Below are 21,977 nucleotides of genomic sequence, written 5' to 3' on the forward strand. Positions count from 1 at the left end.
GGAGTATTCACAGCTTAAAATGGAAATAGGAAGGACTGGAAATGGAGGGAATGAGAGGGAAATCTAGAACTCAGGGAAAAAACAAGAGAATAGAAAGCATTTAAATTTAGTGTTATCTCATTCATTGGTTGAAGAGATATAAAATTTTCAGACACTTGAAATCCAAATGTGCCCTGACAAGTTCTTACATTTTAGCAGGTGTTAAGAGAGAAAGAAGGGAACAGGAGAGAAACAATACAATGGAAGAGTGACCAGGTCTGAAGCTGAAGGCCTCTGGTGACAAGGTGAGGGGGGAAAAAAAAAAGGTATACACCACCCAGCACCTCCATTCTGGCCCATCTTCTTAAATTGAGGAAATTCCTTGTTAGTCATCTCAAATCAGATCTGTATTTCTTGGTCAGCTGATTCTTCTGGCATTATGCAAATATCTAATTAATATCAAGGTCCCAAATCCAAAACATTATGTCTTTTCTTTCATCCAGTAGTGATTTACACTCCATCCCACCTGCCAAAAGGTCTCTAGATCTGCTGGATCTAGCATTAAATTAGATACATTTTTTTTTCCATTTTTATGGAAACATCCAGAGTTGAGGTTACTGAACAAAAGATCAGACTTGGAGAGGATGAAGGATGAAGTCCTTCCCTTCTACCCATAATGAAGGGAAAGTTAAACAAAAGGAAGTTTTCCATTTTATGAAGGGGTGAAAATAAGACATTAAGCTTTCAGATTCCTGCATTTGTACCTCTTCTTAGATGATTCTAACTCTCCTGGTTGCTCTTAACCCTACCATGGCTCTTCTCCAGAAAATATGGATATCTGGAAAAATGAGGTAAGTGGGGTGAAGAGAAAGTGAACAGCTAACCCAAGATATATTTTAAGATGGAAAGTTCTCTATAAATTGTATGAAAATTGTGTATTCATGGTATGAATTATTTAACAATAGTATACTGACATCCTACAAGAGAACTGCTTATTAAGCCACACAATTATCTTACAGTTAAGCATATCACTTTGTCAAATACTTTATCTTTCTTAGAGTAGTCTCATTTGCTTGGGAAGGATTTTATTTTGGTTTTGTTCTAAACTGCAGTGGAAATTTTAGTAGGAAGACAAAAGAAAGAATGGGACAATCTTCTCCTTAATGACTACTAAATACCTAGCTGTACCTCCAACAACTCTTTGAAGCTCACGAGTAAAGCGGGGCAAAGAGGTTAAACCACTTGCCAGAGGTCACACAGCTAGTAAAAGACAGAGCTAGCGTTCCAAATGTGCCTGATTGTGAAATAAGGTCTTCTCTACTCCTCTACGTATCCTCCCCCTAGAATACATCCCATCTCCAGAAAGAGCCATCATGTCCTAAGCCAGTAACCAAGGAATTTGGTGATTGAACATTCGTATTAAAGATGAAGAGAAAAGAAGAGTGATCTAGAAATTAAAACTTTGTAAGCTTATGTCCAACATCTGCTAGAAAACCTCAAAACAAGACTAAGGAACTTCCCTAAGGATTCAGACCTCTCCCTGCTTTCATGATTGTTATGCAAATACATCCAGAGGCAAATTTCTAATGCTTCTCCGAAAACTAACAACTATTTCTATATGCAGTTACATATACATGTGTATAATAAAATATCAAATAGGAAAGGGGGTTATAATTCTTGTTCTTCAATGATTAGATAAAAATATTACCAGAATAAGAAAAGGTATCTCCCCCTCCCTAATTCTCAAAATAAGAAAGACCGTTCATGTATTGTATTCACTAAATCCTTTGTGAATTGGTAATTCACACTAGGCATGCATTGTATATGTTTGATATTTTGATTTTCAAAAAAAATTCATAGCCTAATCACCTTGAGAAACTTTAATTATATGGCTAACCAGGAAACCTATATCCTTTGTTTAGATACTTCATTAAAGTTACTTATTGTAAATGCAAAGTAATTCATTAAGCTGTTTTCTGAAAAATGTAATTCTCTCTGGATAAATTGGTACACCTGCTTAAATATGCAAGATGCAATTGTGGCACAGAATAATGGGGGAATGAAATGCAATTCATCTGTGAATACAGGCTGGGTTGTTCAGAGTGCCACATAGATCAAAGGTTTCTGCACACATCTGTGCATCCACATAAACACCACCCACGCACTAATAATCATCTATACAACAGCCATTTTTTGGCATGCAATATGAATTCCAATTTGCATGTTAATTATTTTGAAGGAAGATTGGCAGAGTTCCTTACTAAAAGTCACTTTCATTACACATCCAAAATGCTGATTTCCACACGTTTCTCATCTTCATACCTGGAATCACTGTTCTCTTTGAATATCCACTGACAAAATATACGTGACAAATATTTTAATTTAGTCCTTCAGTTAACATTTTTGAAGTCCTAATATAAGCCACACACTAGGATAACATTCTAGGGAAACCAAAGATATTCTCCTCCCCTAATGAGTTTATAGTTTGTAAGACTTGAAATAAATACAAGTAGAGAAATAAAGTTTTTTTTTTTAATCAGTTAAACAGAATGTCCTAGCACAATTCATCCTTCTCAACATAAAATACCTCATCATTGTCTCAGGGAGAACTGAGTTGTGTGATTGTAAGGTGCCTTACGTGACCCTGATTTGGCATTATCCGATTCTTTTCTGTAGAACATGAAGGTATAATTCCTATCTCCTAAGCCAGAGTAGTGTCCAGCAGACAACACATTGAAACAAGGAATTTTGGCACCAACTTCTACTCTTCTAATAGTGCTAGTGATTTCTACTTATTTTGCTGGGTTGTTGAGAAAAATTAATAAGGTATGTAAGCTCTTCTTAAATTTAGGCAAAAACTAATATTAGACAACTATCTTTTCCTCGTGAGAAAATTCTAATGACAAACTATAGAACTTGGTTCAGTATTATTGAGAATAGCACAAGTCTTGATTTTTTTGCATACTGAATTATTAAATTTTACAATTATAAAATATCTAAAAACTAGCTCTTCGAAGACAAGTTTTTTTAACAGGAGAAATGTTTCATTAAGCTTTTGTCTACTCACTCAGTAGCAACAAAGATTTAAAGAAATACTTGAACTCTGAGATCTCATTTTTCTTTTCATTTTATGACCAAGTGTTGGTTTTTACCATCATGAGGGACCTCCTCCAAGTGAAGCTTCCTAGTTGCTAAGCAGGAGGCTCTGAGCTGCCCTGAAATCAGAAATTTCCCCAATTCTCTGTAGACTAGGCCCTGCAGTTTCAGACATAGTGCTAAGAATTGTCATTAAATATGAGTAGGGGACAGTCATCTGAATCATACCAAGGGCAGAGGCAAAACAGTGAAAGGAAAGAGCAGTAGACTTAGAGTTAGCAGACCTGGCATATAGTGCTTTGTTCATCTTTTTATCCAGCATATCTTTATATAACACACTCATGAGCTTTGAGATAGAAACTATGGAAGACACAAAAATGTTTAGTGTTATCTAGGCCACAAACTGCTTTTGACAATATATAGTATTGCCGTTGATATACAACATGGCGAAGGTCATCAGCAAGGGGATCATATAACCTGTAACATGTGAGTGAGGCCCTGAAGAGCAACTGAGATTCTCATAAGCAGAGATGGGGAGGGTAAAGGTTAGAGTTCTAAAGAGGTGATAGTAGCACAGCACAAGAGGAGGAAATGATGTATACAGAAGAGATCCAGTTCACTGTGGCAAACAGTAGACATTAGATGTTTTTTCCTCTGTTGAATTCTAAGCTAAGGAATTTGAGTAGTATTGGATAGCTAATTATTGGACCATCATCAAAGATTTTTCTGCACCAAGGATATGGATGGGGAAAGGTGGCCTAATTTAAAAGGGCACTTCAAGGGGATTCACATGGTAATAAATGCCTGATCCTTGGAGTCAGAAAGGCTACTTTAGTAGAACATAAAGGAATGTTATACTCTCAGCTATGGTAAGGCATCCTCTGTTATCTACTCATTAAAAAAAAAAAAAAATCATCCCCTCCTGCCACATCCCCCTTCAGCTGCCATCTCGTTTTCTGCTCTTCTCCATTAAAAACTCAGAAGAGTTGTCTGTATTTGTTGCCTCCATTTCCTATCCCTTTTATTCTCTCTTGAAGCCTTTCCAACTGGGCTTTCACTCCCAATACTCCAATGGGTCTTTTCTCAAAGTCACTCTCATGGGTTTCTGAATCCAATATCAAGTCTCAGGCCTCATCTAATTTGATCTCTCTACAGCATTTGGGTGAGTTGACCATTCTCTCCTCCTTAAAATTCTATTTCCCCTGACTTTCAGAGTACCACAGTCTCCTGATTCTCTCTGATATCACAGGCTGCTCTTTCTGGTCTCTTTGGCTGAATCTCCCTTATCTCAACAACCTTTAAATGTTGGTTGTTTCACAGTTCAGTTCTAGAACTTCTCTACCACATTCATCGCTCAGCGATTCATCTCACTGCATGGCTTTAAATACCATATATACGCTGACAACTTCTAGAGTTCTATTCCCAGCTGGGCCTGCCTGTTGAACACCAGAATATACCTAACTGCCTGCTCAGCATCTTCTCTTAGATGTCTAATAGTGATCAAAATCCTGATCGAACTTAGATGATCCAAACCAACTCTTGATATTCTCCCTGATAACCAGCTCTTCCCATAGTCTTTCCCAGCTCAATAAATGGCAACTGTATAATTCTGATTAATCATTCCAAAAATATTGGTGTCACTCTTGCTTTTGTTTTCTCTTACACCTCAGATCTGTTTACTTTATCCTCAAAATGGGTCAGGATCTGACCACCTTGCACCACCTCCACCACTACTGCCCTGTTCCAAACCAAGACCAGCCCTGCCTGAGTTACTGCAGTAGTCTCTAAAGGTCTCCTTTTATTGTGGCCCTACGTGTTCTGTCCTTCTCTCTCCCTACATTTTATTGCCAAAGCAGCAGCCAAGGAGATATTTTCAAAAAATGAGAACATGTTACTTGTCTGTCCAGACCTATCAGATAGATTCCCATCTCACCCAGCATGAAAGCCAAAATGCTAACACAATTTCCCCACCCTCACTCCATCATGCTACCTCTTCAGGCTCATTGGCTACTTCTCTCAATCTCACTCCAGCCACACTGGTCTCCATGCCCTCCTCAAACACAGCAGACAACCAACATCAGTCCCTTCTTACTCCATATTCTCTCTTTCTAGAACCCTCCTCCCTCAGAGAGCCACATGCTAATACGCCCAACCCCTTCAGGTTTCTGTTAAAATGTTCTTTTCTCAGGGAAGCCTCCTCTCCAGGGTCCAGTTTCCTGCTTAATTTTTCTCCAGAGTATGCATGAACACCAGGCATACTATACATTTACTCGTTTATCCATTTGTGTCCATCTCTTCTCCCCAGAATGAATGTAAACTCCATTGGAGTTTTAATTTCTGTCTATAACTTAACAGATGTTTAATAAATAGTTGCCAAATGTTAATTAATGAATATATAAAGATGAAATGAAATATAGTGAACTAAGAATTGATAGTATTTATCTTCTGGTTTGATTATGACTTGGGGCAAACCCCTTCCCCTGTCTGGGTTTCAATTTCTTCACATGTAAACTTAGAGGTTTGGGGTAGATAACAATCAAAATTTCCTCCACCTTTGAGAGTCCATGATTCTATTGACACCACATTGTAACCAAAGAAACCAAATGCACAGAGATTAACACAAAGAGGAGGAAAAATAACATGGAATTAATCTCTTGACTTACAACCACCCAGTCTACGTAACAGAGATTTCTTTATGACCTTAGCTCATATATAGTTTAATAGAAATAGAAAAACTAATAGCACTGACTTTTTTTTATTGCAACAATATGGGCACAGCTGAGGCCAATAAAAAATTTTAGTGCTTTTCAATTTTCCATTAAAAGGAAGTTTGACCCTCATTTAGTTTATATTCTAGTAATCCATAGTCCATTCCTCTGATTATGACTCCTCGTATGTTAACAGATTTCTTTCTGTGTGCTTGTCATTTCATTGCCACCTAGTGGAAAATCCAGCTGATATTGTTAATATGGTTTATAATGCAGCAGGCTAATTTTATCTCCAAAAAATTGTCTTCACAGTCAGTATTCAAAAATATTCCATCAAATTACACCAAAGGGTTTTAAAGAGAATTTCCTATGGTTATATATACATGACATAACTATTTCTTTTGTATTTATTTCATACTTACAAGTGAAAGATATTTGTAAAGGGTGTATTTGTCAAAAAAAAACAACTTAATAAGCAAACCTAATAGTTTAGATATTATGCATAGTAGAGTATGCATTTCTTAAATCACTGAAAAATAACTTTCCTACAATATTTCTTAAATACCAAAAAGAATATTAACCACAACCTCCTAGTTGATTTTCCCATATTATCTTTTATGAAACTTTCATTGTTTCTGTATGTGGAGATTAGTATTATTTAATTCTATGGAGTAGAAAAAAGGACAGATAACTTCTCTATCACTAGTTTTGACAGTTCTTTCTATTTGCTCTCACATTTTCTCTGAATTTAACAAAAATAACATAGAGTAGCACTCTTGAAATATACTTTTAAAGGCCACTATATCTTCTGATTATTTTCCACAGTGGTTTATTTTGAATAAGCATAGGTAAAAAGAAAAAGTTTTTGAATCACGTACTTGTAAAGCCACATAAACTTGTATCCTTCTTTAAGCCCAAACCCCTAGTGTACATCCCTGAAAAAGGAGAAGGGCTAACTTTGTTTTCTAATAGAGCTGTACCAAATAACTCTCCTAGGCAATCATGCTGACAACAAACAATAAAGAACCTGTCATAAAATAACATGTTTTTATGGTATGCTGCCAGAAAACTGAGTTTGCAGTGGGATAAATTGCACCATCCTAAAATATGGGCACAAAGGAGAATAGGAAATATGGGATTTATTGCTTTAAAATCAAACTATCAATGTATTACAGCAGTACATTGGGAAAAAATATAAAATGCTCTGAGCCCACTAAATAACCATGAATGATGAGAAGATGTTTGAGTTGTAGATCACGTGAGCAGCTATAATGCAAGCTTTATGAAAAACCTCTTGAAATTAGTTTCCTTTTCCAATTTAGAAAAGAGAAAGGGACACAAGATAGGAGAGATATGAGAAAATCACAAACAAGTACAATATAAATGAGTCTTTTAGCATTAGTGCTCCGTCAGATGTTTCAATTGCATTTTTTATTATGCAGTTCCTAGGGCTACCTTCTGACATTTGTTAATACCTTTAGAAGGGATGTTTGCTTTTGATTTATTTGCTGAAGAAAAGCCAGTGTTGATCCTGAGAAAAATATTCAATTAATCTAGAATGTCAAAGATTAGAATGAATCCAATTTCATGAAGAAAAATTGAAAAATATACTCTTCCTTATTGTTTTTATATTATTGGCACATTTCACTCCAATTTAAAATTTCTCACACATTAATATTGACTATTTGCTGTCTCCAGATGGAGGGAAGGGTGCCCTATCGGTATACTTCTACCTCCCAGAATATATGGATACTATGACTCATCACTCTCTAAGTCTTCTAAGGAACATATGGTCACTGTTGAGCTTCAGTAATTGCCAGCAACTTCAAATTTCAGCCAAATTGGTGAGAAATCAAAACATAAAACAAGAATAGAAACAAGGGCTTAGGGTCAACTCATGGGCACTTGAACTTGGACTTTGGGGACTTGTATGAGTATTTGACTGTTCTTAGTCTAGAAGAGTAAGGAGCAGTGTGGGAAGACTAATAAACTTGAAAGGAAAGAATTGATATATGTGGGAAGTCCCTAACGAGAGCCTTTCTTCCTAGAACACTGGACCCTATTTTCTCCTGGATAATGCTCATTCAGCCCCAGGGTTTCTCTAAACATCATCTTCTACAGTAAACATGATTGACCTCCACTCTCATGCCTCCCTGGCCTGATCTGAGTGGGGAGCCTCTTCCATGTGCTTCCATTCACTATCATGATCCTTATCATGTTGTATTGTCATTGTTTACTTATCTCAACCCCTCACCCTCAAGAGACTGAACTGAGGAAAACAAGATCTGTGATTTATTTAACTTTGTATACCCGGTATATAGGCACATGATGGAAGTTTACTAAATTAATAAACAAGTAGGATTAATGTCTGAGAACATGTTTTATACTGTACAATCCTCTTTCTTTAAAAAAGAAAGCATTTAGTTTGTCCTGCAAAGTATATTCTAAAAAATCTACACAAATCACAAATGCCTTCCAAAATGAAAGTGAGGAAATGCTTCAAAAGGAATGATATGTGGTTATACATATTTCTACTTTTCTCAAAGGAAAGTTAGTTGGCACAGCAGAAAATAGGTAGATTAGAAATTTTATGCCTAACATGGCTTCTTACAAGCCAAGAAATCCTCTTGAAATCACATCTTCAACTGAGAAAGGGAGATAATCCTTTCTATGCTTGCTATTTTATAAAACTGTTGCAAGGATAAAATAAGTTAATGGAATGAAAGCATTTTTTAAACTTTAAATTGGCATATTAAGGGTATTAAGATGCTTAAAAAGCATAAATGGGTTTTCCTTACATAGAATTTTCTATTTATTTGTCTAATACAGGGTAAAAATTGAGGAATACATTTTGATGACAAGTTTGAGTTTGACATTGTCACTGTCAGTACTTGGCTGTCAGTGGGATTTTTTTTGGCCTATAACTTTGAGCTGTTTTATTTATTATTACTACAACCAACACTATATCATCAAATATGAAACTTTAATGAAGCTTTAGGTTCAAGTCTCTTTTGTCTTTCCTTGTGGGAGAGTGAAAATTCAGTATAAAGGAAAAAAATTGTTCATGCCTGTTTCAATTACTTTTAACATTGGCCATAGCGTACTGACTTTGAAAAGCTCCTTGGTGGACCAGAGGCAAAATATAATATCAGCTGCCAGGTTCTTTGTTGCATGCCCACACATGGCAGAATAAAATAGAGGATAACTGGTCCTAACTGGTCTCCACTCTGATATGAGACTAGACTTAGCAGAAAACCTGCCATCAGCTATAACATTAGCTAGATTATAATATATTGGAGTAATACTGAGACTTAACCACTCTGGCAATCAAAAAGTTTAATAACTTCCATCACATCCAGAATTATAATGATTTGAAATGTTTTACAAGGGATGGCTTAAATGGGTGATGGGTATTAAGGAGGGTACTGGTTGTGATAAGCACCAGGTGTTGTATGTAAGGGATGAATCACTAAATTCTACACCTGAAACTAATATTATACTGTATATTAACTAACTGGAATTTAAATAAAAACTTGAAACTACAAAAAAATGAAATGTTTTTCAAGACCAATGAAACAATAAATCAATTTTTAAGTACTTGACTGATGCTCATTATACTAAAGAGGTGCCTTAAGGTCTCTCTGCCCTTACCCATGGCCCAGAAATGACACAGATACTGCAGAAATTTGGTGTTGTCTGCAAACCAGTCCCATGCCATTGCAACAATCTTGCTGCACAAAACTTCAAGATGGCACAATAGTGGTCCCATTGGCTTTTTAACCCAGCCACTTGAGGTGTGATAACTCATTAGTTGAAGAAATACTTTCTCAAGTGTCTACAAGCCAGAGCAGTAATGTGGCAGTTACAAATTGCTTCCTGTCCATCACAGAATATAGAAATTTCACACTACCTTTAACACTAATCACAATTCTTCCCTTGAAAATAAGTTATTTGAACAATTCCATTACTGAGTGCCTGATAACCTTTTTCCTTTGGAGAAGTACACGGAAACAATTCAAAATCATTGTATCACCCCTGCTACATGCCATGATATAAGTTTTGTGACTAGAATTTAACAGTTCTGTATGAGAGAGAGAGAGAGAGTATATGTTGGTATCAGTAGTTTATTGAGCTCTAAATTCTTTAATTTCCCCCCAAAGAACACTTATCCTATAAGATATATTTTTTAAATTCCTGTAATAATATTATAAAATATCCTTTTAAAGGATTGTTCAATGAAAGTTTAACAATTCAAATGATAGAACTATATGGTATTAGTTGGCACAATTATTCTGTTATTATATAATTCCTAACCTTTATATCCATGGAACTCTACAGCAAAATCCTGAACAGACTTCTAAAATCCTTTACCTTTATAATATGTCATGCAAGACCTACTTCTAAATACATATTGTACCATCTATATACTTGTTATTCTTGTTAATCAGACACCATATGGCTTCCTAACCTTCTCTCTCATACCCTGCAATTAGTATCTCCTACCCTTCTTCCCCTCATCACACACACACACACACACACACACATACACACACACACACACACACACACACACACATTTTCACATATACATTTCATCCAAACCAGCTGGTCTCCAGACCTTTGATTGGGCCCACTTATTCTCAACTTCCTTTCCATTTAATGCTCTTTCCCTCAGCTAGATCCTTCTATTTCAAAGTTCATTGCCTTCAAGAAGCACAGAATTCTTGACTTACCAAATCCACCATTCATCTTAACCTTACTTTGAATATTCTCATTAGTTATTTATACACTATGTGTACCACACCAGTATTGGCTTCTTTTACATTGCCTCTGAAGGATTCTGGGAGCTCCAGGTTGGCATGTAACATCTTCCAAGTAGATTTGAAATTCCTCAAGACCAGGAGCCATTTACTTGACTTTCTCTGATTTCCCATTCCATTTGATACATGCTATGCTCAAAACAGGCACTGAATGCTTTTTGAGTAAGTGCTTGAATGAATTTTGAAAATGAATAACTGTGCATTGCTTCAGACTTGTTCAGATGATTATCAAAGATACCTGAAGTATTCATTTTTAAGCAATCCGGTTTTGTTTTAATCAGCCATAGTGTATGGTTTTATACTTACCGGAACAGAAACTTGAGGATTATCTGCAAGTTTTCCCAGCACAGCAAAGCCATCAACATCAATTTTGCCTCTTGGCTTTATAGGTAAGGATTGAATCCTGTTGCAATCAACAAAAAGAGTAGCACTACTCCTTTCCACACCGATCATGATCTTATGCCACTGGGAATCAAACAAGGAAGGCAAATTTGAAAAGGTTGCAGTTTGGAGACTTCCATCCAGTCCCTTGTATGAAAATGCAACAGATTTTGTTTGGCCATTAATCTTCACGCCAACTTGCTCCTTCCCTGAGGAATCCTGAATCTGCCAAATGGTCCAGTTCTTTTCAAGTGTGCTTCCAGTCATCCGAAAAGTAGTTAAAAAGGAGTATTCTTCAGGCAGACCATTGGGATATAAATGCCTGAGTAAAATTTTAAAACATTAAATAACAGTCTTGTTTTCTGTACCCATGCATATTACCATATTCCCTTATTATGCTTTCTTAGATTCTAGACCTACAGAAAGGCTACAGTGTGAAAAACTATGCCCTGTTTGTTCTTTCATGACTGTCCATAAAAACCTTCAGAAAAGTTCAGTCATTCATGTACATTAATGCTGCGTCCTAAAATACACATTAAAAAAAAAAAACCCTTCCTCATAGCTAAGGAGGGTTCCAATGCCACATAACCCCAACAATATTACTATTTATGCTACCTAAAGAACTCCTGTTCAGCAATTCCTTCTCAGCCAAAAAACATATTCTTGCAAGATTTTTGGCAGCATTTCTTCCACAAATTAAAGAAGAGATCATTTGGAATCCAAGTCAGCTCTACTAGTTAATAAAGCCATTTAATTAAAGCAGCTTTTAAATTTTTTATTTTAATATAGTACGTTGTTAGGAGTATTTGTTATTTCCATAATTGCTTGGGTAGTTCCCTCCACAATTATATCCTAGACCCACATATGCATTTTGAGAATCAGTAACTGTATAGACTTGAGAGGCTCCTTCACACTGAGCATGTTAGATGCCATTAATTTTGTTTGGTAAATAATAATATTTGACATTTCTGAAAATAGTTATGGACCAGGACTCAAAGTTCCGAATAACCTTCCTTCAGGTCAGACTCCTATTAAATACCCCCCTCTTGTGAAAGTAAAAAACAGAAAGGCAAGAAGAAATATCTAAGTGGATGCTGATTTGATTGGTTACAAAATGAATAACATATAAATTTATCATATTGGCATATGTGTTACTGCCAGTTGCATTAAAATATATTGTTGGGGGTCAAGAATTTCTAAACCAAAAAATTATTCAGTTCCAAGAATGTTTAGAAATAAGTGAAATTACTCAACTTACTAAGCTTTTCTATCTTTACACTGACTTTAACTATAAAACTTTATCATCTCTCACAATAGCATAAATAAACATATAACTTACTTTACTGCAAATATTTTGTACACCTTCAATAAAATGAGTCAACTATGTCAACAAATTTCATTGCTTTGCTGATTTTATAAAAATAACAAAAATATGAAGCTTTTCACCTGAACACCCTTTTAGCATCCAAGTAGTTCTTTTAACCTTAAGTTCTCAAACAACATTTTTTATTTATAATACTGGGTGAATTCCTTTGTTAGTACACATTCTTAAATGGTCACTGGTGATATGTATTATACTTATTGCAAAGTTTTCAATTCATTAAGTATTTGTCAAGTATACAGGAGGTTTTGGGGTGCCTGGGTGGCTCAGTCAGTTAAGCATCTGCCTTTGGCTCAGGTCGTGATCTCAGGGCCCTGGGATCAAGCCCTACATTGGGCCCCTTGCTCAGTGGGGTCTGCTTCTCCCTCCCTGCCCCCACTCAGGCTTGCTCTCTCGCTCTCTAATAAATAAATAAAATCTTGGGGCGCCTGGGTGGTTCAGATGGTTAAGCATCTGCCTTCGGCTCAGGTCATGATCCCAGAGTCCTGGGATCGAGTCCCGCATCAGGCTCTCTGCTCCTTTGAAGCCTGCTTCTCCCTCTGCCTCTCTCTCTCTATCTCTCATGGATAAATAAATAAAATCTTTAAATAAATAAATAAATAAATAAATAAATAAATAAATAAATAAAATCCTTTTTTGAAAAAGTATACAGGAGGTTTTAACACATACATTTAAAAAGATTCAGTTTGGAGCTAAAGAAGAAAAAAAAATGTGTGTAAGAACTATTTCCCCAGAATAAAGATATCTACATCTATTTGGATATTTACTTTTAATATAGATTTTGTTTGACATATTTCCATTGACTTTAAATTTTTCAGAATATGCATATTCCAGAATAACCTCTAGAGAAGAAGCTAAGGTTCACTGATGACAGTATAATATATTGCCTACTGTATAATTATAAAACCTTATAGAAGTTTATACATTTCATTTAAATGACCTCAATTAACTTGGAGCTGGGAGATAAGTTTTAAAAGTTTTATTCAATGGTGAAATTTGACAAGTATCCATTTAAATTATGAATGTTATTTTGATATTCTTCTCACTTAATGATCTGGATTTAACCAGATGCTTAAAGAATTTTTCTTTTTTGTCCAAATATAGTTATTTTTGGGGTGTGAGCCTTTCATCGAAGAAAGATAAATCTTAATGTTTTGTTCTCTTCCTTAAAGCATTCTTTTTCTAGGTTTTTGTAAACCTATGTTACCAATGTATTTGTTTACAGATGCACTGAGCAAGGCCGTAGAATTTCATCAGCCCCTAGATAAAACAAATCTATTTTGCTCTGATTCCACAAGTCACAGTAACTTGTTTAAGTGACTCTTTTGCAAAGATATCATGAGGTTGACTGAGGGATCTCTCCCAATTTATGCTTCATCTCATCTTCCCTGCTAAATGAGCAAAGAGATTATGTTGAAGGTAGGATAGAACATAATGTCCCCATTTACCTCTGACTTGGTTTTGTAATGCCAAAAACTTTTTTTTAAAAATGAATTGGTGACTGAGGTTGCTAGAAGAACAGTTCATTTATAGACATATTGTTAAATCAAAGGTATCCATCTGCTCTCTTTCTTCATATACACGAAGATAATATATGTTTATGTTTGTGTATATATACAAGTATAATCAAAATTATCATGTTATTAATCTTTTAAACTAGGTAATACAATTTGTCAATATAAGAGAAGAAAGTTCCTTTCAGTGTTCAAATTAATAAAATATATCTGTATTTATACATACTTAAGACCTTTTAGAAGTCCTCACAAGTCTAATAGCAGTTGGTAGCATTGTCTTTTTTGAACACCTGAGAGTCTGTTCTTGCAAAGATGCTATGCACATCGATAAGTAAACTTGACAGCATACATAATGTAAAAGAATCTGGATCTCTAAATGATTTATTTCATTATGTTACAATCTGCACAGGGTACCTTAAAAGAAGAACTGTAAGGGTTTGAATAAAAGATAAGAAGACGTTAGACCTTGAAATGGTTGTTTATGACCTTAACCCAAAAAAGAGCTAAGAATTGTATTTGTTAAGGTAAACAAACAAAAAATGTTTAGAAATTTGAGTTGAGAATATGATACTATTGTCTAAATAAAGAATAAAAAGCAAAAAATTATGTCTCATAATCTTTCAAAAAAATTGAAAATAGGAAGGTAAATTGTGACTCTATCACATCAGCTTTTTACGCCGTATTCTCATTTCCCTACCATGAAAATCCTGTTAAGGTTTTTTTTTTCATTCCCTCAGAACCTATATTCTCCAGTATAAAAATTTCCTTTAAACCAAGACTACTCCCTGCATGGTCTGAGAGCAATTCCAGCCCCTGCTTTTCTTACCACCTGGTTTTTGAATGAGTAGGACTGAGAGTGCAGCTTGAAAAGAAAGAATCCATTAAGGAGAAAAGGCTCCCGTCTGCACACTCTCCTTCTAGTGCTCTTCACTACTTGAATGAATACTTAACTAATACTGCTGTGTGCCAGGCTCTGTCCAAACCCTCTCCAACTTATTAACATTTGCTCCTATGACACAGTTATTATCATTCCTAATTTATGCTGAAGGGACTGAAACAAAGATAGTGTAAGTACTTGTCCAAAAGTACAGTTTATTACCTATTTGAGACTCCATTTATTTCAGTGCTCTGCCTCTCCCCTCCTCTTTTTATTTCTTTCTCCTACTTTTTTCTACTTCTGACCTAATTCTTTTTTCATCTTTTATTAAACTTTGCCAGTAAAGCAGAGATTTTAGTCTTTGGGGGGCAGGGAGTCAAGGAGATAGAGAATATGGGAAACTGGTTATATACTGAGAAAAATATTTAGTGACAGCTCTAAGCACTTGGAGAAGAGCAACAGCAAAGATGAGCAGGAGGTATGGATTTATGTGGCCTCAAGTTGGTCAATATCTGAACTTAGAGTTGGTTAATGACAGTCCAGATTGTACCTCAAATTATAGAAGAGAGAATTAGGTCAGCATTGGAGGATCTTGCATCATGTTTATTTTATTAAAGAAAGAAAAGAAATAGGTGTTTTTAAAGCTTATTTAAGAATACAACTGGGGCTAGACACTGGGCATGGAGACTACTTTTTTTTAAAAAAAGAACACAACTAGCACTTCTGTGCGTGAAAAGAAAATATAAGCAAAAAAAAAAAGTCAGTAGCTGTTATCATGCCTATAATCTTTCCAAATGTGAATAATTTTCCAGGGTCAGTATTAAATAGTGGTTGAAGCACCATTCTGCCTGAATTTCAGTACTTCTAGCACCTCCTAACCCTGGGACCTCATGTAAGTAACTTAAATTTTCTGGCCTCAGTTTACTCTTTCATAAAATATGGATAATAATGTCTCTACCACAGGGTTGTGATGAGGATGAGATTTAATGTTAATTAGTAAATTTATAAAAAGGGCTTATGCAGTACACTATTGTCATTTTATAAAATATAGTACATATTTAGAAAAAATATGGTTCCTATGTTCCAAATATGAATTTCTATCTGCAATCTGGCACTATATCAGAATATTCTAATTTGACCAAAATTTTCATTATTATAAACATTTGGAGCTTTTATAATACTCTTTTACTATTCTAAGTAATCACTATTTACTTTTACACCTTAATTTTTATCAAAGCCTTAATTTTCTTGTTCATCTATCAAAGGAATCTTAATTCAATTTTTTGCAGTGCAATAAAATATACAATAATTATGATAATTACATAGAAGGTATTTAAGTGGATATAAAACTGAAAATCCTGAAGCTCATTCGTAACAATGGCTTGACTCAACACATACACTAAAGCACCACAGTTATAAATAATTTAAAGGATAAAAAACATAGTTCTAGAGAAGGAGGTAAATGAAGTGGAGGATTTTCAAATTATTATCACTACCATTGCTTCAGTTATCATTATTCTAGTTTTGCTTTTGTTTGATTCCTGCCAGAAGCCAAGAAATAGATGTATGGTTCGATTTCAGCACCAGGATGCTTGAACAGCACCATTGTGAGTCTTCTAACCACTCCGCGGTTCCTAGTTAAATTTATGCTTCAACTCTGGCACTTTTCACAGAGGGTCCTTTCAGCCAAAACCAGACAAATTATACAAAAACAGAAAGCAAAGTAATAAGAACATGTCCTGAATCAATGTATAATGGTTTCAGTGATTTTTTTTCTCCCTGGAATGAAAAGTAAATTACATACTGAAAACATGAAGAGTATGCACATATTTAGACGCTGAACACTGAAGTAGATAGGTAAATATATTTCTTCATCTTCAAATAAAATCATGATTTAGGAAACATTGAGCATGAGAAGATTTTCTAACATTGCATAGCTTTTCATTTTTTAAAATGCTTTTGAGGCAGATAATTAGATAAAATATTTTTATATACCTTGTTGGAATCCTGAAGTCTACCTTATTTCCCAATTTGTAAGCCACTTGTAATGCAGTTGATCCTACTACCCTCTGAATAGCTCTTCTAGATGCTGCTTTATCTACCTGGAACTGAGAAATCAAGTCAAAGCCTACAGAAAGGGAACACAAAATAAAAAGTCTAAAATGAGATTGGTTATATTCCTTTCCACAACCTTTCCAAATAAAAGAATATATCAGGTAGGTTTATAGAAAGAATGGATTTTCAATATGATACAAGACTACTTGCCTGGTAAATCATCTTGACCAATCCTGACCTTTGGACAGAGTTCATTTCCACCATTAGAATTTGAATTAACAGGGAACCCTGCAAAAGAGATAGCATATCATCCTACCCCAACCCCTACAAGGGCCATCAAGATGTATCAATAACAATAAGAGCTGAACAACTATTTAAAGGAGAATAATATGCCAAATAGCTTGCTTATAGTGTATTTGGCTTTAACTCAATGACTCTATGATTATAATTAATTCATCTTCAACTCATCCTGGAAGAGAAACAAGGTGTGAAGTTTTAATAATTTGCACTGGGAAAATGTTCCTTTGAGAGAAGTTAGGAATTTGTTCCTTTTGGAACCAGAGCTGTACAATGTTCTGAATGGCAGAGCGTCAGACGCCTGTTTGGAAAACTTCTGGTGGCTTGGACTAGAAAATATTCCTTAAACACCACAAATTTTAGAATTCCTAAGAGAATCCAGAGCCAGCCTTGAGCCAGTTAATGGGACTTCTAGAGAGTGGAGTTCTCAGGGAGTTTGGGGGGAGACTTGGGATTCATTAATACAAAATAAAATTTATAGGGTGCTTTTAATTTTACAAATTCTTTCCAAGAGATCAAAAAATGGTCCCAGCTAGACTATTGCTAGCATCCTAGAATGGGTAAAAGTAATGAGAAAAAGAAAAGAATCATGAAAATGATTAAACCCTTAATTCAATGAGAAATCCTAGAATTAAATTGGGTGCTCCTTACACAGGTGGAAAGTTGCAGGGAGAAAGTTTTTAAGAAGGCTTCTTGTAACTGTCCAACCCCAGCACCCTGCTGAGACTCACCTGACAACAGAGACTTCCAGACTTCAGAAAAAGCATTTTCCAGCTACAAGTTTTGGTTCAGCCATCCCAGTATATCAAAATACTCTTTACATCTCCATTGACCCCAGGTCATTCATCCATCCATTCATCCACCCATCGGTCCACCCACCTAATATTACCAATCATCATTGAACCAAGTAGGCACTGTGCAAGGCACTAGAGTACACAGCTTGGCTTTCCTGTCAATTGTGATCACACCCAGGACTTCTCTTCTATACCCAACACTGCCCACATAAAACCAGCCATGGAGTAATCCCATGGCTAAAGCAGGATTGAAGAGTGAGGCTGTGGAGGCCTATGGATGTTTCACTCAGTTCTCACTCAGCCACAGCCCTGCCTGATCCTTTCTGGGAACAAGTGATATTTCAAAATCCAGAAACTGTGGCCTTACTTGGGCGACGCTTGACAGCAGCAGATGCCCAAGATCCCAGGAAACTGCATACAAAGAAGAAAACTGGAATTTTCCTAAAGAGGAGAAGAGAAAATAACTCAAACAGGAATCCCTCCAGATGGGGACTGCTTAAATATTTTGAGGATATGGTAAACACAATTAATGTAGGTGATCAAATCTCAGTACAGTTTTTTTTCCATTTGACTTTGAAATCTTGAGAGATTTAATGAATTCTCACGTTTCCAACTCCTACACTAAAACAATAATGAGACTGCCATTTGCTCTATCTCACTTTCTCCATATCTACCTATTTCACCATTTCTGCATCCATTTCCTTGTCTATGTTTTCCTTCGTCTTAGTATTTCTCCTTCTTCACTTTAATAGCTCTTTCTCCTTTCTCTGTCTCTCTCCCGTTTCTTACGCTTGTTCTCTTGTCTCACTCTCCTCTGTCTCCCTGTCTTTCTCTTGTCTGGCTCTCTGTCTGGGTCTCTCTCTCTTTCTCCTCTCCCCTCTCCCATCTCCCCTCACCTCCTCTCATCCTACCATCACTGCAGAAACACAGACCCTTTGTTCTTAGGGCCCCCAACCCAGTCTCCCCACCACTCTTTCCAATGTCAAGGACTTACCAGAAGTTCTTCATTTTCCCAACCGGTTTTCTTTTGTACCAACAGTCCTAGTGATGAAGGGGTTGTAGGGGAGGGAGGTCAGTGCTCCCCACAAGATCCCTTCACTGTCACCCCAGAACTAATGGGTTCTGGACTCGGCGTTTGTTCCTCCTGCCCTTGTAAGGGCTTAAAGCAAAGGGAATGAACCAGAGGCATCTGGTGACACTTTAAACCACAGCAGAGGGAAGGGGTGGGGAGAGGCGGCCCTGTGAGACCAGGGCTAGCCAGGGGTGTGTCCTCAAAGCTAACAAGGTTACACTGAAGGAGGGATAAGCAAGGGAAAGTTTGCTGAAAAGAAAAAAAATCAGGATGTGGAGAAATTCACCAGAAAAATTCAAGCAAGCTGCTATAGGAATACAGTGGAAGCTTTTAGAACTGCTATAGGAATACAGTGAATGAATGCTTTTAGAGGACTGAGGTAAAGAGGGGCTCACTGGAAAGCAGAGATGTGGGAACTCATGGGCGCCTTGGTGCACAGCCAACCTAGATTTGTATCTCCATTTGTTCTGATGCATACGAGTTGTATGTTTGGGGGCAAGTTAGTTAATCTGTCTGTAACTCAGTTACCTTAGATGAAAAGTGGGTTTTAAATAGTCACCTAAAACAATTGTTTTGAGAATTAAACAAGATAGCAGAGAATCTAATTCCTGGCTCAGGGGAATAGTCATTGTTCCCCATCATCATCCTCATTATAGCTAATATAACTTCACTCTTTGCCCCTCTCTGTTGAAAATGCTTGAAGCATGATAACATTTGATTCTCAGAATACTATAAAGTAAAACTAAAATTATTCTTATTCTACAGGTGAGACAACTGAGGCACAGAAAATAAAGTAACTTGTAACTTGCTCAAAGTTGCACAGCTAATTAATCACTCAATACATGCCAGTTCTCTGTACTTCATGGCTAGAAATCTTGGTAAAATGTAACATCAAGCCCCCTAGTTTTTATTTTTTCTTAAATTCTATAATTACCAGAGCTAAGCAGAATATCTTGGGAAATAAGCACCATATTATCCTCTATGAACAAGTTGAGAGCATGTTACAAGGAGCACAGACCTGAAGAGAAGGGTTTTTATCAGAACCATGTCCTCTCCAGAACCTGAGTACTTCAAGAGAGAGCCTCCACCCTGTTCACCTGGGATGGTCTGTTTCTTGTCCCATCTTGGGGGACATCAGTGTCCACTCCAGAAACAAAGACTTTCAGGCCCAGATGATCCAATGATCTTAATAAGTTTTGGTGTCTAGTGTGAAATAGTATTGTTTTCTTGAAATTTCTTTAATTCTTAAATCAATTTAATTTTTCAATTGCAAAATAAATGGTATTATTTCTTATTTTTTGTTTGTTTCTTTAAAAAAAAATCCTTTCCTCTTCTGCTTTCCTCAGCTCGAATGAGAATTTGTTTCCCCTGATGAGCTGAGAACCAGGTAAACCTGAACTTCCACACCCTTTGTTCCCCTTTCCCTTTCTACTCATGACCTACCTGTCTCCCCCCTGGCATTAGGACACCCATTTCCTCATGTTGTTTGGGGCTCTCCACGGGGCCTGTCATTCTCCTTCCATCTATCAAAATTAGGATTCCCAAAGGTAGCCATTTTGGCTGAGTCACAGAATTATAAATGGTCCTAGCCTAGCTTTTTCTTGAAAGTTGACTAGGGCTTATGTAAATGGAACAGTTTATTAACCCAAAAAACCCTGAACTTCCAATGGTAGGACTTCAGAAGAGAAACTGTGCAGCTGGGGACCTCCCTGAAATCACACAAGGTAGGACAGCCCTAGATCCACAGGGGAAGGGGCATTTTCCAAAGGAACCCTCTCCACTTAAGTTTTTATTTGTAGTACAGATCCTCCAATACTATTTACTGTGGGAAACAAGAGAGGCAGATTTTCCCATATAATTCAGTGTTTGAGAAATCCTTTTGTTAAGTGTTTTAAATGTCTCACTTCTGCTTTAGTCCCCTCCTCCTCCCGCTTTGAAGAATCCTCTACAGCTAGAATAAGAAGGCAAATGAAGGGGGACTTTTAATAAAAGATTTTTTTAAATGAGAAGAAAATAGGTTTTCTCATAAGCAGTTTGGCTTTATTCCAGCTTGGCAGTTTTATGTAAGATGATGAAGAGCAAGTAACAGCTCTATTAAGAAAGAATGTAAGTCCAGAGTAAACAAGATCTCTCTCTCTCTCTCTCTCTCAAATACACACACGCACACACACACATTTAAGGACACTTTTTGCTCCCTTTTCCACTCCTGTTTTGTATTAATTGTATTTCATAACTTGACATGAGAGTCTCACAGGGAGCAGTGCAAATCCACACTCTCTGGCCTGGGTCAGATTGCACCCTAAAACCAGACACAAGCTTTTTCATCACTAACACTGTTCCCTCACTTTACTTAACAGTTTTGTTCCTGAAAAACTATGTGGAAATGAAAGCTGATCAATTATATAAGATGCACTAAGACAGCATGATATTTTAAAATTATCCATTTTGTAAATAGAAGTATTTTATACAGAATAATTATGCTTTCATCCCTTTTTACTCCCTCCCTTCCCCAACACATTCTGCTCTATACAACACACACACACACACATCTTTCCCTTTCTAGAAATCCAGAATTTTATTTACTTACAGTTTATATCAGGGAATATCATCACAAATAATCAACTTTCTTGATCATCAACTCTCTTTCACTTGTGTACCCAATCATTCAGCAAACACTTATTGAATGACTATATGTACCAAATATATAACCACTCTTACTGAGTGCTAGGAGTTGAGGAGACAAAAAACTTTGCCCTGAGGAAGCTCACAGCCCAGTTGGGAAGTCCAATATGAAAACGACTGCAAAATAGTGAGGGAATGAGGTTGCAGTGTCACTGAGAACCAGTATGAACTCAGTCCAGGAGCATCAGGAAATTTCTCATAAAGAAAGTGCAATCTTAAAGGATGAATAGAAGCCTACCAAGAGAACAAGTGGGAACAGTACATTCTGGGCAGAAGAAAGAGAAGGTACCATGACAAAAAGTAGAAGAGAGTATTTTAGGA

At 36.3% G+C, this 21,977-nt stretch overlaps 1 protein-coding gene across 1 annotated transcript in view; it reads right to left on the reverse strand.

Moving 5' to 3' along the window:
- The window catches only part of COL9A1 (collagen type IX alpha 1 chain), an 85,389-nt gene extending 66,479 nt beyond the window's left edge, over positions 1-18,910 (reverse strand). Inside the window, exons 1-5 of the mRNA XM_025890706.2 lie at positions 18,897-18,910; positions 18,270-18,343; positions 17,022-17,099; positions 16,752-16,884; positions 10,910-11,306 (exon numbers count right to left, since the gene is read on the reverse strand). Of these exons, the coding sequence (XP_025746491.1) occupies positions 10,910-11,306; positions 16,752-16,884; positions 17,022-17,099; positions 18,270-18,343; positions 18,897-18,910 (696 nt within the window). The remainder of the gene's footprint in view (positions 1-10,909; positions 11,307-16,751; positions 16,885-17,021; positions 17,100-18,269; positions 18,344-18,896) is intronic.
- Positions 18,911-21,977: the final 3,067 nt, after the last annotated feature.

This window comes from Callorhinus ursinus, unplaced genomic scaffold (genome assembly GCF_003265705.2).
Source record: "Callorhinus ursinus isolate GAN/ISIS: 27379988/994484 unplaced genomic scaffold, GSC_fseal_2.0 scaffold22, whole genome shotgun sequence".
In the NCBI taxonomy this organism is placed as follows: Eukaryota; Metazoa; Chordata; class Mammalia; order Carnivora; family Otariidae; genus Callorhinus; species Callorhinus ursinus.